Below are 19,399 nucleotides of genomic sequence, written 5' to 3' on the forward strand. Positions count from 1 at the left end.
AAGATTTTATTTATTATTTATTTGACAGAGATCACAAGTAGGTAGAGAGGCAGGCAGAGAGAGAGGAGGAAGCAGGCTCCCTGCCAAGCAGAGAGCCCGATGTGGGGCTTGATCCCAGGACCCTGAGATCATGACCTGAGCCAAAGGCAGAGGCTTAACCCACTGAGCCACCCAGGCGCCCCTCCCTGCATTCCTTTTAAGAATTTAATTATTTATTTGACAGAGAGAGCGCAAGCAGGGGGAGTGTCAGGCAGAGGGAGAAGCGGGCTTTCCTGCGCCCCAGAGCAGGGAGCCTGATGATGACTCAATCCCAGGACCCTGAGATCATGACCTGAGCCAAAGGCAGCTACTTATCTAGCTGAACCACCCAGGCTCCCCCTTCCCTACATTTCCAAGAGCTTCATTTTTCACAGGTTATAATTTTGTAATTTATATTTTAGCTTTGTTAATAGTTCTTCCCTATTCCCTCACTTGCTCTGAAAAAGAAAAAAGCAAGGATGGTTAAGTCTAGTGGTCTTTTTAAAAGTTTTTTTTATGGTTTCTGTGTTTAGAGTGTTTAGAATGTATTTCTTCATCTGCAAGATTTAAAAAGAAATACTAATTAGATTAATAAAGGGCTTAAAATAAAATATGATCTAGAATTTTTTTTATTTGAAATTTGTAGTAGGAAATCTTTTTTCCACAGTATGGCTAGGCAGTTTTCCCCTGACTTACTGAGAAGAAATACTTTCCCTACTGGCTTAAAATGTCACCAGTTATGTAGTAAATTAAAAAATATTTATGTCTGTGTCTGTTTCTGATTTCTGCTATTTTGTGATTAGTGCCAGGCTGTTCTAATTGCCATGTCAGTGTTTAAGATATTGCCTCCGTATACCTAAATGATCTTTATATAGATAAGATTAAAAAGGTTTAAAATGAAATAAAATACAGGATTATTAGTTTAGTTTTATCTGTATCTCCTGAGTTTTCCCCCATTTTGCACTTTTAAAACAGTACTTTTCCATTTCAAAGTAACAAGAATAAGCTCTAGAAGATGCATAAGAATGAAAACTGTATCTGTTAGGCTTCATTAGTTTGCTTTCTTGGTTAGTGTATTTACCCTGTGTCTTATTCTTGACCTGAGTTAACTCCAAAAGCTAGCCAGTTATCAAAGTATTTTTTTGTTTTTCTCACTGGTATTAGACCATTATAAAAAAACATGCCTTACTGTGTTCTAGGAGCCATCATTTTCCTGTAGTGCTAGGGAAGATGAGGAAAGGAGGGAAGATATTTTTGTTACAACTGCTATGGAAAAGGAATAGAAATAGGGAAGAGTTCTTAGAGGCAAAATGTTGCTGAAACCAAAACCAAACAAAAATGTACATAAAAACTGGAAGAAGATGAAGAAATCTTTTAGTCTGTTTTGAAAAAACATAGGTGGGGGGGGTGATTTAGAGAAGTTATAGAGGTGAGAAAATACTCAAATGATAGAAAAAAGTATCTCTAAAGGACATGAAATTTCAGATTTAAGGGGTCCCCTGAATAGCAGGCAATAATAACCATCTAGACACGTGTTTCTTACATTTGTAACATCAAGAATAAAGAGGACATCCTGAACTGTTTTAAAGAGAAACCACTTTGCCTAGGAAGGATTTAAAATCAGTTTGATGTTGAAGAGATCATCATCTTCAGTAATTTACACTGGATTAAAATAATTAATTTATTTTTCCATCTTGGTTAAGTATACTCTTTAATCCCATCCCTATTCACCTCCCCTCCCCGAACTTCTCCTCTGATAACCATCTGTTCTCTATAGTTAAGAGTCTGTTTCTTGTTTTGTCTTTTTTATTTTCTTTGCCTATTTATTTTGTTTCTTAAATTCTACATATGAGTGAGCTCATATGGTATATGTCTTCCTTTGAATGACTGATGTCACTTAGCATAATACTGTCTGGCACCATCCATGTTGCAGATGTCAAGATTTCTTTTTTTCTTATGGCTGAATAATATTCCATAGGATATATACATACCACATCTTCTTTTTTGTTGTTGTTTTTTTAAAGATTTTATTTATTTATTTGACAGAGAGATCACAAGTAGGCAAAGAGTCTGGCAGAGAGAGAGAGAAGCAGGCTCCCGCTGAGCAAAGAGCCCGATGCAGGGCTCGATCCCAGGACACTGAGATTATGACCTGAGCCGAAAGCAGCGGCTTAATCCACTGAGCCACCCAGGCGCCCCCCATACCACATCTTCTTTATCCATTCATCAGTCAGTGGACACTTGGGCTGTTTCCATAATTTGGCTATTGTAAATAATGCTATTAATGTAGGGACGGATGAATCAATCCCTTTGATTTAGTGTTTCTGTAGTTTTTGAGTAAGTATCCAGTAGTGTGATTCCTGGATCAGAGGGTAGTTCTGTTTTTAACTTTATGAGGAACCTCCATATTGTTTTTCAGAATGGCTGTACCAGTTTACATTCCCACCAACAGTGCAAGAGGCCCCCCCCCCCACATTATCTTCAATGCTTGTTTCTTGTGTTTTTGATTTTAGCCATTCTGACAGGTGTGAGGTAGAATCTCATTGTAGTTTTGATTTGCATTTCCTTGATGATAAGTGATATTGTGCCTCTTTTCATGTTCTCTTTGGTGTCCCTCTTTATGCCGCACTCTATGAGGGTTATATCATTTAAATCTTAAAACCTGTTGTAAGAGGGATTCTCCATTTTATAAATGTACTAATTGTGTGCTTAGAGAGTTTATGTAACTTGTTCCCCAAAGTCAGCTTCATTTTAAGGGAGTGATAGAGATTTGAACCCAAGTTTTTCTGACTTGAAGGTCTTCATTTTTTTTTCCTAGTGTATAAAATAATGATTTTTGAAATTTGGCCTTCACCTGATTACCATCCATTTACCCTTTTGTTAGTTAAAAAAAAATGCTGCTGATGTAAAGGCATTGTGCTTAGCTGCTGTGGGAGGGACCAAGAGAAAGGATAAAACATGACATTCCTGCTTTATTAGCCCACTTAGAGTTTTGTTGGAGATGTGTCTCTATGTACAAGTTAACTGTCTAAAGGGAAGATAATAAAATTGATACCTGATTAGGAAAAAAGGAGAACACACAAATTACCAATATATCAGGAATGAAAAATGGCATCACTAAAGACATTCATTGATTAGTAGGGAACAGTTTAATGCCAATAAGTTAGATGAAATGGACAAATTCTTTGTTAGATGCAAAGCTACCAAACTCACTCAAGAAGAAATAAGTAACTGCTTACTCCTATACATATGAACTTGCAGTGAAAAACTGCACAGTAATGGCTGTGGTCCAGATGCCTTCACTGTTGAATTCTCAAACATTTAGGGAAGAAATAATGCCCATTTTATTTAAATGCTTCCATAAAATGATCTCATTCTGAGAGACCGGCATTCCCCTGATGCTCAAACCAGAAAAAGACATTACAAGAAAATGGGAGAGTACGTTCTCTCATGAACATATGTACAGATGATAAATACAATTTTAACATACCAAATCCAGGAATATATTTAAAGAATAATACATCATGACCAAGTGGATTTACCACAGTGGTGCGTGGTTGATTTAACATTTGAAAATGATCAACATTGTTCACCATTACCGTAATAGACTTTAAAAAAAAAAAGGCCATATTATCATTTCTTTTTTTTGTTTAAGATTTTATTTATTCATCAGTGAGAGAGAGAGTGCACACGCATGAGGGGAGGAGCAGAGGGAGATGGAGAAGCAGACTCTTCAATCCAGGGCTCAATCCTGGGACTTCAGAAACATGACCTGCGCAGAAGGCAGACACCATACTATCATTTCAATAGATAGTTTTAAAAATTGACAAAATCCATTTCTGGTAAAAATTCTTAAGCATAGTAGAAGGAAACGTTCCCAATCTGATAAAGAGTATCTATGAAAAACTATACAAACAGCATATTAATTGTGAAAGACAGCTTTCCCCAGTGATTAGGAATGAGGAAAACGTCCTCTTTTGCCTTGTCTATTTAAAATTGTATAGGGCATCCTAGCCAGTGCAGTAAGTCATGGAAAAGAAAATGTATCCAGATTGGAAAGAAGGAAGTAAAATTGGTTTTATTCTTAGACTGGAGAATCCTAAGGAATCTATAAAAATACTACTAGAACTATGTTAGTTCAGCGAGTTTATGACGTATAATAATATCAGTAGACAATATATTTGTATAGATGCCAGTAAGAACTAGAAATTGAAATAAAAAGTACCAATTAAAATAGCGTCCAAATAAATAGATACTTAAAGGATAAATCTGATAAAAGTTGCCTAAAAACCTCTTATTAAAAACTACAAAACATTGTTGAGAGCACTTTTTTTTTTAAAGATTTTATTTATTTATTTGACAGAGAGATCACAAGTAGGCAGAGCAGCAGGCAGAGAGAGGGGGGGAAGCAGGCTCTCTGCTGAGCAGAGAGCATGATGTGGGGCTTGATCCCAGGACCCTGAGACCGTGATCTGAGCCGAGGGCAGTGGCTTAACCCACTGAGCCACCAGGTACCCTGAGAGCACTTTTTAAATAAACCTAAATAAATGGAGAGGTAGACTGTTTTTGTACATCTGAAGACTATCTTCGTAAGATACAGTTCTCCACAGACTGATTTATAAATAAATAAATGCTCTTCATGGGGCACATGCGTGCTCAGTTGGTTAAGCATCTACCTTTGGCTCAGGTCGTGATCCCAGAGTCCCTTGCTCAGCGAGGAGTCTGTTTTTCCCTCCACCCCTCACCCTGCTCTCATGCTCTCTCTCTCTCTCTCGTACACTCTGAAATAAATAAAATATTTTTTTTTAAAAAATGCTCTTCCAGTGAAAATCCCAGCAGGGTTTTCTCGGTAGAAATTTTCAAGTTGTTTGTAAAATTTATATGGAAAAGCAAAGAACTGAGAATGGCTGTTTGATAAACAATTTCAATAAAGAACATAGTTGATAGACTACCAGATTTTAAGACATACTATAAAGCTGAAGGATTTGGGGTAAAGACTTATACATTAGTGAGACAGAACAGAGAACTCAGAAGTTGATATACATAAATACAAAGCCAGTGAATTCAATGAATTTTTTGGCACAGTGCCAAGTCAGTTTAATGAGGAAATGATCTTCTCAACAAATGGATGTGGAGCAATTTGATAGCTAGAAACTGCTCTCTCCTGCTTCCAAAAATAAAATCAGAACCTCAGTCATGACTTTATATATAAAAATTATCTCAAGATTTAAGAGTTAGTCTTAGATTAAGTGTAAGTGCTTTAAAGTATACACTGTATAGAACAAAATAAAGGGAAATATCCTTTGTGATCTGTGACTCATAAAGATTTTTAAAATAGGATACCAGAACCACAATCATTAATATAAAAAAATGTAATGAAATGAATTTCTCAAGATTAAAAACTTGCTTTTCAGAAGACCTGTTAAAATTAAAAGACAAGCCATAAACTAAGAGAAATACTATAGAAAATATGCAGCCAACATAGGACCTGTATCTGTAATAAGGAATTTTTTTTTTTAAAGATTTTATTTATTGAGATGGGGGGAGGTGCGGGCAGAGGGAGAAGCAGAGCCTGCTGAGCAGGTTACCCAACTTAGACCGTATCCCAGGACCCCAAGATCACGACCGGAGCCGAAGTCACATGTCCAGGTGACTGTGCCACCCAGGTGGCCCTTGTCTGTAATAAGGAATTCTTAAAATTCATTGAAAATACTAAGAACTCAGAAGACAGTCAACATAATTTTTAAAAAATGAACAGAAAAATGAAAAGACAATATAAGCAGGAGGTACACAAACAGAGGATCAGGCACATGAAAAGTTATCAGTAGTCATTAAAAAATGCTTTATTAAAGCCACGAGGAGGCTCTCTGCTCTTCCCTGATCAATAGATAGCCTCATCTTCTGGAGCAGTGCCAGCCTTGTCCCCAAGACATGATGGTGAAGACTGGAGTAAACAGGCTTTGGCTGGCTTCCTCAGAGGGCATCCTCAGCCACTTGGAGGACAAGATGGTCTCCTGCATCTTTAACACTGACACCCAGTCTTCTACCCTTGCTCATTTTCTGGTGTGAGAATGAATTTGGCTACACGAATCAGGTGGTGGACCTTACAGTCTGCATGGCCTCCAAGGAGTAACAGCCCCAGGAAGAGCAAGAAGAGAGATGTTGAGAATTCTTGCCCCAGCACACTGAGAATGTCTTGACCTCTATACAATTTCTTCCCAGATTACCTGGAGAAGGGGAGGGACTTAGGGAGTCCTGCCTTGTTATGTACCATCAATAAAGTGCACTGTACCCAGCTAAAAAACACAGACAAGAAGATATTAACGTATACATTTAACTGGCTAAAATTAAGAAGACTGACTGTACCAAGTCCTGATTAGAATATAGAGCATATGAACTCTCTTGCATAGCTGGTAGGAATGTAAAATGGTATAGTCACTTTAGAAAACAGTTTGGTAGTTTCTTAAAATACTAAAAATAAGTCTGCCATACAACATAGTTATTTCACTTGTTTTCATTTATTCAACAGAAATGAAAGTGTGTGTCACATAAAATCTTGTGTGTGGGCACACATAACAGCTTTATATGTAATAGCAAGAAAATTGCAAACAGCCTAGGTGTCCCTCGAGGTGAATGGATAAAGACATTTGGTATAGTTACAAACAGTGGAATACTGCTTAGCAGAAAGATGAAACAAACTATTGATACACTCAGCAACAAGGATCAGTCTCAAAATAATTATGCTGAATGATAAGCAGTTGGCTTCAACCTTTCCCCCAAGTTAACATTTCTATTCTATGTTAAGAAAGAAAAAAAAAACCTAATATATAGAACAGTGTTTGCCTAGACAGGGTTGGGATGGATGTTGGAGGCAGAGGGGAAGATGGAGGGATTGTATAAGAAGTTTATCCAGTTAAAATTTCAAGGACATCTTGGAGTTGATGTTACCTTTAATTGTTGTGATGGTTTCACAGTGGTATATGTATGTCAGAGTTCATTAAGTTGAATGTGTGGTATTATATGTTATAGATCAATAAAGCTATAAGAGAAAAAAAGGAAAAACATGTTTACTTATAGGACTGTTGTTGGCTGTTTGATATGAAAAAATGGGAAATTTATTATTAAATTTTTACTTATCTTTACACAGGGATACAGTGTTATCTCAAATGATAGAACATTTAAAACCATTAGCAAGATTATTTATTTGACAGACAGAGATCACAAGTAGGCAGAGAGGCAGGCAGAGAGGAGGAAGCAGGCTCCCCGCAGAGCAGAGAGCCCGATGTGGGGCTCGATCCCAGGACCCTGAGATCATGACCTGAGCCGAAGGCAGCGGCTTGACCCACTGAGCCACCCAGGTGCCCCCCATTAGCAAGATTAAAGGAGAGAAATTTTATGATAGTTGCAAATGCTGTAAAGATTAAAATTCAACATCCATTCTTTAGAAAAACTTTTTTATTGTGGTAGAATACATTCATCATAAACTTTACTATCTTAACCATTTGTTGTTGTTGTGTTTTAAAGATTTATTTGACACAGAGACAGAGAGAGAGAGAGAGAAAGAGGGAACACAAGCAGGGGAAGTGGGAGAGGGAGAAGCAGGCCTTCTGCCGAGCAGGGAATCTGATGTGGGGAAGTGCTCAGTTCAGTGGTATTAAATACACTCACACTGTTGCTAATAACTGTTATCACCATAACTTTCCTTATGTTAAAGAGCTGAAACTGTGAATCCATTAAAACCATAACTCCTCTTTTCCCTCTTCCCCAGCCTCTGGCAGTCACCATTTTACTTTGTCTTGATGATTTTGACCAAGTACTTCATATAAGTGGAATCATTTAGTGTTTGTCTTTTTGTGACTGGTTCATCTCACTTAATAGTACCTTCTCAGGGTTCACTGATGCTACAGCTTATTGTAGAATTTCCTTCCTTTTAAAGGCTGAATAATATTCCATCGATGTACTGTACTGTATTTTGCTTAACCATTCATCCATTGATGGGCACTCCTGTCTTCCTCATTTTAGCGATTGTGAATAATGCTGGTGACGGGGCTCCTGGGTGGCTCAGTGGGTTAAGCCTCTGCCTTCGGCTCAGGTCATGGTCTCAGGGTCCTGGGATCGAGTCCCACATCGGGCTCTCTGTTGAGCAGAGCCTGCTTTGCCCTTTTCTCTGCCTGCCTCTCCACCTACTTGTGATCTCTCTCTGTCTATCAAATAACTAAATTTAAAAAATAATAATGCTGGTGTGTACAGGTATCTTTTTGAGATCCTGCTTTTAGTTTTTTGGGGTATATATCCAGAAGGGGAATTTTGGGATCATATTGTAATTCTTTTTTAAATTTTTTGAGGAACTTTCCTACTGTTTCCTGTAGTATCTGTGCAATTTAATATTCCCACTAACAGTGCCCAAGGGTTCTAATTTTTCTATATCCTCACCAGCATCTTTTTTTTCCCCCTTTTTTTTTGATGGAATCCATCCAAATGTCTGTGAGGTGTGGTATCTCATTGTAGTTTTGATTTGCACTTCCCTGAAGATTACTGGTGTTGAGCATCTTTTCATGTGCTTATTAGCCATTTGTCTGTTTTCTTTGTAGAAATGCCTATTCAAGTTCGCTCCTCATTGTTGATCTGGGTTGTTTGGGGGGTTTTTTGTTGTTGTTACTGAGTTTTAGGAGTTCTCTCTATATTCTGTGTATTATCTCCTACCAAAATGTGTTTTTTTGCAAATCTCCGATTCTTGGGTTACCTTTTTACTTTTTGTTTACTGTCTTTTGATAGAAAATATTAAAAAATCTTCATGACTCTTGTGGTTTTTTTTTCTTTTGCTGTCTGTGCCTTTAATGTTGTATTCAAGAAGTGATCACCAAATCCAGTGTTTTGAAGCATTTGTTTTGTTTTTTCTTCTAAGAGTTTTATTGATTTATGTCTTATATTTAGGTCCTTAATCCATTTTGAGTTAATATTTTTATATGTAGTGTTATATAAGGATCCAGTTTCACTCTTTTGCATGTGGATACCTAGTGTTCCCAGCACCATTTGTTGAAAACACTGTCCTATTTGTACGGAATGATCTTGGTTGGCACTGTTGTTCAAAAATTAATTGACCGTATATGCAAGGATTTATTTTTGGGCTGTCTGTTGTATTCCATTGGTCTGTTTGTCTGCCTTTATGTTGGTCCTACACTGTTTTGATTATGGTAGTTTTGTAGTAAGTTTTGAAATCAGGAAGTGTGAGTACTCCAGTTTTGTTATGTTCCAAGATTTTTTTTGGCTAGTCATATGAGTTGAGATTCCATATGAATTTCAGAATGAATTTTTCTGTTTGTGCAAAAAATGTCATGATTTTAATGAGGATTGCACTGAATCTGTAGATTGCTTTGAGTAATATTGACATTTTAATGTTAAATCTTAAAATCCATGAGCATGGGGTGTGCTTCTTTTTCTGTTGTGTTTAATTTCTTTCAGAAGTGTTTTGTGGTTGTAATTGTCTAAGTCTTTATTTCCATGTGGAGGAATTTTGCAACAGTGTTGGTAAAGGATATTGGTCTGGATTTTTGTTAAATGTCTTTGGGTTTGGTATCAGAGGTAATGTTGGCCTCATAGAATGAGTTGGGAAATGTGCCCTTTTTCATTTTTTGGATAAGTTTTACAGTGATTGAGATATTTGTCCTTAAAGTGTTCAGTAGAATTTATCAGTGAAGCTTTCAAGTCCAGGGCTATTTCGGTGGGTTTTTGATTAGTGATTCAGTCTCCTTACTAGTTTTAGGTTTGATTGGCTGTTTCCCCTGGGTAGATTTTGTATTTCTAGGAATTTGTTCATTTCATTTAGGTGGTCCAGTTTGTTGGTTTACAGTTTTTTATAGTGCTTTCTTGTAATCTTTTTTATTTTTGTAGAATTAATTTCATTTTGGATTTAGTCATCTGAGTCCACTTTTTTTTCTTAGTCTGTCTAGGTAGTATAATAGTTTAGTTGATCTCTCTGAATAAGCAACTTTTGGTTTCATTGATTGTCTTTATTTTTCTATTACATATTTCATTTATCTCTGTTCTAATCTTTATTTTCTTTTTATTTAGCTTTGTTCCTTTTTCCTAGTTCTTTTGTTGGGTCCCCCAATAATGGGTCCATGGTCAAAGGAGCGAGACTGATACAAAGGGAAGGTCAAGCAAAGCTTTATTTTCGCGCCAAGCATCAAGAATCAAACCGACCAAACAGACCATTCGGGGCACCTCTTACAGAGAGGGCAACCCCTCCCTGCCTCACAGACTAACTTTTTATAGAGCAAAGACCATGGTGGTTGAACCTGGCCACACACAGGTGGCCAGTGAGATTGCAACACACAGAGAAAGCTGCACAGTCATGCTAGGTCACACACGGGTGGCCAATTGAACTAAAGTTCACCCCATAGTAGCTATTTTGAACTAGCCTATCACCTTGGTCAGAATTGATGCCCAAAAGGTGCCCAAAAGGTGGGGCCCACACTCCTAGGGGGACAATATGCATACTCCACTGATTGGATGTCTCCACCAGACCCGACTCATTCCTGATTCTCGGGCTGTTATCTCCACCTGATCTGACCCACCCTTGTATTTGAGCTTTGTTACCTAGGACTGGTTTTCCTGGACTTGCTTTTAAGTAAGTTCCCCTGGGGGAGCAGGGTCAATTTAAGTTTTACTGTATAAACAACAAAATGGCTGTTCAACTGGGGTGGGGAGGCTCTGGCTGAATAGGACCTTACACTTTAAGTTGTAAAGCTAGGTCGTTAATTTGGGAGGTCTTTCTTGTTTTTTAATGTCATTTAGAGCTGCTACGTTTTTCCTATAAAACCACTCCTGCTTTGTCTGTCGTTTGGGTGTGTTGTATTTTTGTTTTCCTTTGTCTCTCAGTATCTCCTGATTTCCTTTGTTGATTTCTTCTTTAATTCATTGATTGTTTAAAAGTGTGTTGTTTAATATCCACAGTTTTGTGATTTATCCAGTGTTCTTTTGTTACTGATTTCTGACTTCATCCTGTCCTAGGCAGAGAAAGTAATTTGCATGATATCTTTTTAAATCTCTTCAGACTTAATTTGTGACCTAACATGTGATCTATCCCAGAAGATAAGCAGTTGGAGAAGAATGTGTGTTCTCTTGTTGGGTAGGGTGTTCTGTATATGCCTTTTAGATCAAGTTAGTTTGGCGCGCCTGGGTGGCTCAGTGGGTTAACCCTCTGCCTTCGGCTCAGGTCATGATCTCAGGGTCCTGGGATCGAGCCCTGCGTGGGGCTCTTTGCTCAGCAGGGAGCCTGCTTCCCCCCTCTCTCTCTGCTTGCCTCTTTGCCTACTTGTGATCTCTCTCTCTCTGTCAAATAAATAGATCTAGTTGGTTTACTGTGTTGAATCCTCTGTTTCCCTACTTATTTTCTGTCTGGTTTTTCTATCCGTTATTGTGAGTGGGGTTTTGAAGTCTCCAGCTATTATTGCAGAACTGTGTGTTTTTGCCTTTAATTCTTTTCAGTTTTTGCTTCATATATTTTGATGGGTTGTCATTAGGTATGTTCATGTTTATAATAGTTACTTGTTCTGGATGTATTGAAACTTTTATTAATACATAATGTTCTTTTTTTGTCTCTTGCAACTTTTTTTTTTTTTAAGATTTTATTTTGAGAGAGTGAGAGCGCCCAAGTAGGGGGAGGGGCAGAGAGTGTGGGAGAGAATCTCATGCATATATATCACTGACTCTTCAGCCCATTGTGGAGCCTGATCTTGAGATCATGACCCAAGCCAAAACCAAGAGTTTGATGCTTAACCGACTGAGCCACCTAGGCGCCCCAGCTTTTTTTAATTTAATATTTATTTTGTTTGATATTAGTGCAGCCACTCCTACTCTTTTTTTGGTTATCATTTTCAGGGAATAACTTTCCCTAGCCTTTCACTTTCAACTTGTTTGTGTCTTTGGATCTTGTGTCTTGTGTGGACAAGGTATAACTAGATCATGTGTGGGGTTTTTTGTTTTTTATTTTTAAGGTTTTATTTATTTATTTGACAGGGAAAGAGGTCACAAGTAGGCAAAGAAGCAGGCAGGGGGTGGGAAGCAGGCTCCCTGCTGGGCAGAGAGCCTGTTGTGGGGCTTGATCCCAGGACCCCAAGATCATGACCTGAGCCAAAGGGCAGAGGCATAACCCACTGAGTCACCCTGGCGACCAGATCAAGTGTTTTTATCAGTTTTTCCAGTCTGTCTTTGATGGGAGAATTTAATGTCAGTTTTTCCAGTCTGTCTTTGATGGGAGAATTTAATGCATTTACGTTTAAAATAATGACTGATAGGAGGAACTTCTGTCATTGTGCTTTCTTTTTCTTATTCATTTTGTATTTGTTGTGTATGCCTTGAAGCCTTTTTGGCCCTTATCTCCCACATTATTATTTTTTGTGTTTAGTAGGTATTTTGTAGTGAATTTTTCTGATTCTTTCCTTGTTTTCTTTAATGTATACTGTGCAACTATTTTCTTTGTGGTTACCATGGGATTACATTTAATATTCTAAATTTATAAGACACTAGGTCGAATTTATGTAATTTAACTTCAATAACATGCAGAAATTCTCCTTTACACCTCCATCCCTACCCTTTTCACTTGCTGATGTCACAGTTTTACAACTTTATACATTGTTCAAAAAGATAAACTAAAACTTTAAAAAAATACTAATTTTCCAAATTATCTAGAAAACAGTTTCAAGTTACAAACCAAAATTAAAGTAATAATAGCTTTTACACTAATAAATTTTTTTTTCCTCTTAAAAGTATTAGTCTCGGGCGCCTGGGTGGCTCAGTGGGTTAAGCCGCTGCCTTCGGCTCAGGTCATGATCTCAGAGTCCTGAGATCGAGTCCCACATCGGGCTCTCTGCTCAGCAGAGAGCCTGCTTCCCTCTCTCTCTCTCTCTGGCTGCCTCTCCGTCTACTTGTGATTTCTCTCTGTCAAATTAATAAATAAAATCTTTAAAAAAAAAAAAAAAAAAAAAAGTATTAGTCTCTTAAATCCTGTAGGAAACAAAGTACAGCTGCAAATTACTGTTATATTAACTTTGTATTCAACAAATATTTGGTTAATAGATGAATAAATTAAGGTATATGATGGCAACTAAAGGTTTTTTAGGGGGCATCTGTTAGATCGTTTTAATGAGTTACTGCTTTCTGTGAGGGAACACATTTTGTTTTGGAAATGCCTCTGAACTTTTGTTGCCAAAGTCACTTAAAATCTTACCCGTCTCTTTTGTTAAGCTATATGTGAAACAGAGCCTGAACAGCCGGTTCGACATTACCCATTATGGGTGAAAGTAGAAGGTGAAGTAGATCCAGAGCCAGTTTATATCCCAACACCTTCTGTCATTGAGCCTATGAAGCCATTGTTGTTGCCTCAGCCAGAAGTTTTACCTGCTACTGTGAAGGGCAAAGTGCTCACTGGAATTAAACCTGCACGGGCATATACTCCCAAACCCAATCCTGTGGTAAGCCCAGATTTTCATCTTTTGCTGCAAGTTACAAAAGTCATTTGTAGAGATAATGGATTTCAACGAGAGATTTTTGGTTTGTATTCTGTGAATCATTCTGCTTTTAAGTAATACACCTGTGAGCATCAATTTTTAATTAGCTTAATTGCTGGAACTTTAAATGTCTTTAAAAGTGGAGTGAATATACTAAGAATTCCTACTGTTTTTAAGGATAGCCAGATCTCTATTCAGGAAGATCATATAAAGTTGTGTTCAAAAGTGTTTTAAAGATCCTGTTCTTAGTCCTGTAGTGTAGAATATTGAGTAATTGAGATGTAGTGCATACATATTTTTAGTAGGAAAGCATTTGGAAAAGCTGTAAGAAGTAACTCATCTTTTTAAAGCCGACTTCTTTATATACAGTAACAGTAAAGATTTAAGTAATAGTTGATATATGACTATGAAGATTGATAGGTAAAAGAGCTGATGCTTTTTCTGTTAAGAGCTTAAGCATTTCTGATGATTAAATCCATTTCAGTCTTAAAGATGTCTTAGTGTGGTGCTGTTCAATGTGGTCTTTGTGCTGATCCAAAACTACTTGTTACTAGGATATGATGAAGTAAATATAGAAAATGGGAGTAAATATTTAGAAACTTTTACAGATACTTGATAGAATAATTTTATATGTATTAAACTCAATACTAAAATACTTGGGCTTGTATTTTACATGTCTTTTGTTTTTCTAAAAACATTTTACAAAAGGATCAGTCTGTGTTGGATTGGTAATTCAGAAATGCGTCCTCATTGCAGATTATTTGAGAAGCACTGCTCTGATGTGATCTGAGATTTCTTGGTAGAAAACCAGATCCTTTCTGACTGCCCAAGACATTTAGCACATATTGATTCTACTCGTTAAAATTTGCATTTAAAAATTTCAAATGTTGTAATAGAGATAAAGATTAAACATTCTTTTCCTTTTGGAGTCTAGCATGTTTTTTACCCCACTGTATTGAATGTTTTGTTTTATGAAACTTACAGATTCGGGAAGAGGACAAGGATCCAGTGTACTTGTACTTTGAGAGTATGATGACTTGTGCCCGAGTTCGAGTATATGAACGAAAAAAAGAGGAACAGAGACAACCATCACCATCCCCATCCCCATCATTTCAGCAGCAGGGCTCATGTCAGTCTAGTCCCGAGAACTGTAGTGTAAAGGTGATTTACTTATTGCCTGATTTGTCTTTTTAACTTCCATTTCCCTGTTGCTAGTATTAGAATTTACATCACTATCAGAAAAATTTGGAGTCATCTTGAGGGGCAGAGAAAGGTTATGTGATGAGTGTATCAGTTTGTTTCTCTGCATACTTGTTTTAGAGAACAATCCCTTAAGGTTATTTAAAGTACTATTTCTGAAGCTGAAGTAATTTTTAAAAGCTTAAACATTTCTGAGTTTTATTAAATCATTTTTCTGTGATTATTAGGATTCGTATCTGCATTAGTGATTTTTCAGATTAACTGAAGCTTGTTCTATTAAACATAGAATTTTTTGCCTTCTTTACTAGAATAAACTACATATAAAGTGTGCTGTTAATTTTTTTCTTGGTGACTCAGTTACTGTCAAGGACATTAGAGAGCTAGACTGTTTTTGCCAAGGCTTATATAATATGATAGTAATGCAGCTGTGCATATAGATGTGAAGCTGTTGACACTTGAGTCTTTCTGCTGTTTCAGGCTTCTTTCAGAGATTCAATGTCTATGTCCTAGTTTCTGTTGGTAATTATTTTGTGTTGAAGTATTTGTGTTATACCCTTCTTTAGGAGCCTGATTCTGAACAGCAGCCATTGAAACCAGTCACCTGTGACCTAGAGGATGATTCTGATAAATTGCAAGGTCTGTTTGAAAATTAAGTCTTAAGTCATTTTATAGTAATTATATGTATGGTAATAATCTGTATATGTGTATATATATGTATAGTAATAATCTGCGCACACACACACACACACACACGCACACCCAAAACATTTTTACCTACCCCTTTTCTAGCTTCTTCTAAAAATGGAGATGATAGAGAAGTCTTTTCCTATTATTTGGACTGTTTATCACTCCTACTAAAAAAAAATAAAATTCATTCATGTTGATATGGCACGTTATTTCATGAGACACTTAGGATATGGTTAATGATTCTCTCTCTTTTGTTTTTTTTTAAGATTTATTTATTAGAAACAGTACAAGTGGGGGGCAGGGGCAGGGGGAGAGAGAGAGTGCTTAAGCAGACTCCCAGCTGAGCGTGGAGCCCAATGTGGGGCATGATCCCAGGACCCCGAGATCATGACCTGAGCCCAGATCAAGAGTTGGATGCTTAACTGACTGAGCCACCCAACCGTGCCCCCTCTTTTTAATGGCATGATACACATGAAAAGTGGTATTATTTTTATAGCATATTGGGGTATTTGGGAGAGGCTGCTGGGGTAAAGAGAACCTGTCTGAGAACATAGCCACCTTGAAGGCTGAGGGCATCTATATCCTGACATACTTGTAATTAGCACAGTGGTTGGGAGACTGTGCTGTAGAAATCAGTGAAACAGACATCCAGTTAACACGTTGCTATGAATATAAATACCTGGTGAGCTAAATAATCTGCACATAATGTAGAAATGGAGCAGTCATATGTAGTGTCACAGAAGTAATTCAGAAGTATTTGCAGTAGAAACTAGAAGTAGAATACACTTTTTAACCACAATAGTCTCTCTCTTGTTCTTTAGGATTGAATCTAGCTATCACATGTTACAAAGCATCTTGCAAGTGTCTTTGCTTTTCCTGTATGGATAGCAGAACACCAAACTATATCAAATCTTAACCTTGGTTATAGGTCATGCTTTGTTTGCAAGGTGTAACACTTTCTTATATAATAGTTATGGCTTTTGGAGCAGTCTTAAAGTGAGACTCTCTTTTTATTAGTGACCCCAAGCAGCAGGATATCCTATTATAGTATGATTCTCTGGAATATTCCTTTTTCATGGAAAAGTCCCAAATTGTGAGTTGTTAAATTACCACTGGAAGTACGTGGGATTCAGACACTGGGCAAGTGCTCAATTTCTGTGCTGTTGGCACTTTTCTGAGAACCCAGAGAACATAAAATCTTTTAAAGTTCAGTACAAAATGCTATGATGCAGAAATATCTTTCAATTCCTTATCAGAGAAAAGCTGGAAGTCTTCCTGCAATGAAGGAGAATCCTCTACCTCCTATGTGCATCAGAGGTCACCAGGTGGTCCCACCAAACTGATAGAAATCATCTCAGACTGCAACTGGGAGGAGGATCGGAACAAGATTTTGAGCATCTTATCCCAGCACATCAATAGCAACATGCCACAGTCACTTAAGGTGGGCAACTTCATCATTGAGTTGGCTTCTCAGCGAAAGAGCCGGGGTGAGAAGAACCCTCCTGTTTATTCTTCTCGTGTGAAAATCTCTATGCCATCATGCCAAGACCAAGATGATATGGCTGAGAAATCTGGATCAGAGACTCCTGATGGTCCATTATCCCCTGGGAAAATGGATGATATCTCTCCTGTGCAGACAGATGCCCTGGATTCAGTGAGGGAGAGATTACATGGAGGCAAAGGTCTGCCTTTTTACGCAGGGCTTTCTCCTGCAGGGAAGCTTGTGGCCTATAAACGTAAACCCAGTTCAAGCACATCTGGGCTTATCCAGGTGAGAATTGCCTTTAATCTGGATGTAGCACCTTTTTCTACTTAGGTAACATCTTGATTTTTCAGAGCCCTTTGTGGGCCTTATATCATTTATCTTCACATTTCCTGGGAACTGGGTGACAAACATCTCTTTTTGTAATAGGCCTAGTTTATAAATGCATACCTAGAGTAAATTTTTGACACATTTATAAACGAACTGTGGAGCCCTATATTAGCTTATGATTTTATTTCTATCTTCTCAGAAAGTTCCTGACTCTCAAAATTTTACTGCTTGGGCTCTACTGATACTTAGACAACTATAGTAAGGAGTTCCATCTAGTTCTTGGGATTATTATTATTAATAAATATCTTTCAAAACAAAACAAGGTGAAATTGATTGTAAGGTAGTAGTGTATGGTTGGAAACTTGGAGAAAATTTTAGTTTTGCAAGGTGTTATTGAAAAGTATAAAATTTCTAAAAATTGCATTTTTTTTCTTGATTTGGTCCATAGTAGGGTTTTTGCTAATATGATGATTGTCATAGTACAGATAAATCCTTGTTGTTTAGTAATTTAGACAGGTTATATTAGTAAAATTACACTGGCATCTAGAAAATCCTTTGGAAGGAGAAGTTTTGAAGTAAAATGTAATTTTAGTAAAAAGGTTTTCTCCTCTTGCTCAGTGATATTAAATGCACTTTTATGTCAGAGTAGCAAATGGGTGGAAGTGTCTGACATGCTTGCCAAGGTTACTTGACTTTACTAGCTTGACCACTTCTCTGGGCTGTGGGCTGTTCCATTAATATGCCTCTTTCACTCATCTACTTAATTAAAAACTTTTTATTGCAGTTTATTCTTGATGGTGCTATGTAACTGGTCCTTTTGGTATTTCTTGAGGGGAACAGTGTTTTCTTATTTCATTTATTGTTTTGATACTTTGAGAACAGAGACTTGAGCTCATTTCTAGTGAGACTTGGGGACCCCCCCCAATACAGGTATAGAAATTTGTGTTCTCTCCTGTCTCGGACTCAGAAAGCCACCGTAAAATACAAATTTGCCTAAGCAGTCAAGCCACTGTAATGTAGGCTTTAGGGAAGCTGTTGAATAGTCTTCAGAGCAAGTCCCAAAGGAGAAGATGAGGTATCTTAGACCTCCAGAGACCCTGAAAAACTACAGTAAACTTTCCTTTAGGTTGGAAAGATCACATTCTGTATATCAAACTCAAGGCAGAGATATTTCTGATCTATCTGGGAATAATTGTGGTTTCATTTAAGTAGTAAAGAGTAATTTTTGTCTTTGAGGAGAGGTTGGCTTGCTGTAGCTCTTCTCTTTACCAGTTTCCTATTACTTTAGAGAGTAGGGGTTTCTCCACAACACTTCACCCTCTCCCCCTTTTCAGTGATGGAAAGGAGGAACAGAAAAGGATGTCTTCTCTAGTCACCCAGGAATAGGACTTTGAGAACATGGGTAAGAAATTAGAGAAGGTTTTTTTTTTTTTCCTTTTCTTTTTAAAAAAACAATTGTGCAGTCTCAGATGGACAGTGTGTCAGCTCAGGCAGTAGAGAAAAATCTTTACTTCATTTATTGATTACTCGTTCTGGTGGCCAGTGATTGTTTCTAAAGTTATAATTGAGTTTCTTCTAGCTCTTTTCTTGAGCTCAAGTTTTGTCCAACACGTAACAGTATCTTCAAAGTTGAGGGTTTTAAAGACTGAAGGGGACCTTTTGGCTTAGGATATTATAACAATGGCTTTCTTAAAACTTAAAAGTAGATTCATCATATATTTTTCAAATATGAAGGATGCTTGAAGGGACCCTTGAGAGGGCTTCACTGTGCCTCCTTGGTCTTGTCAGAGAGATTCTGTGGAACACAGCTATTCATTTTTTGGTGGTGATTGTTAATAGTTTAACCAGAATTGCTTAAGTAAAGCTGTTGGATGATTCCTTAGATTTGACTGTGCCTCTCACATATCTAGGAGCAGATATTGATGAACTAAGTAGTCTGTTTCCAGACTACCAAAATGAAGATGAGATTAGTTCAGAATATGAGATGGCAGCTTTTTTTTTTTCCACCTTCTAATACTCAGATTATGTATCAAATGGAAAAAGTTCATTTCTTTTTCCCTTTAAATCTGAAGAATAGACTTTTAAAACCTTGTAAAAATGAAACCCCTGTCAAGGGAGATAAGTTAGCAAGAGAATTTTATCTTTACAGAATTTCTCTTTGCCACTTGTT

The 19,399-nt window shown here is 37.3% G+C and overlaps 1 protein-coding gene across 26 annotated transcripts in view; it reads left to right on the forward strand.

The window, feature by feature from the left end:
* The window catches only part of MGA (MAX dimerization protein MGA), a 166,794-nt gene that overhangs the window by 121,658 nt on the left and 25,737 nt on the right, over nucleotides 1–19,399 (forward strand). For 18 of the 26 annotated variants that reach the window (XM_032343365.1, XM_032343362.1, XM_032343381.1 and 15 more), the window contains exons 10-13: nucleotides 13,267–13,493; nucleotides 14,514–14,690; nucleotides 15,293–15,365; nucleotides 16,673–17,187. In XM_032343365.1, coding sequence (XP_032199256.1) covers nucleotides 13,267–13,493; nucleotides 14,514–14,690; nucleotides 15,293–15,365; nucleotides 16,673–17,187 — 992 coding nt within the window. Of the gene's footprint in view, nucleotides 1–13,266; nucleotides 13,494–14,513; nucleotides 14,691–15,292; nucleotides 15,366–16,672; nucleotides 17,188–17,428; nucleotides 19,398–19,399 lie in introns of those variants that run through there. The other 8 variants (XM_032343386.1, XM_032343387.1, XM_032343370.1 and 5 more) reach the window with 3 other exon arrangements.

The sequence above is a fragment of the Mustela erminea genome, chromosome 5 (assembly GCF_009829155.1).
Source record: "Mustela erminea isolate mMusErm1 chromosome 5, mMusErm1.Pri, whole genome shotgun sequence".
Classification (NCBI taxonomy): Eukaryota; Metazoa; Chordata; class Mammalia; order Carnivora; family Mustelidae; genus Mustela; species Mustela erminea.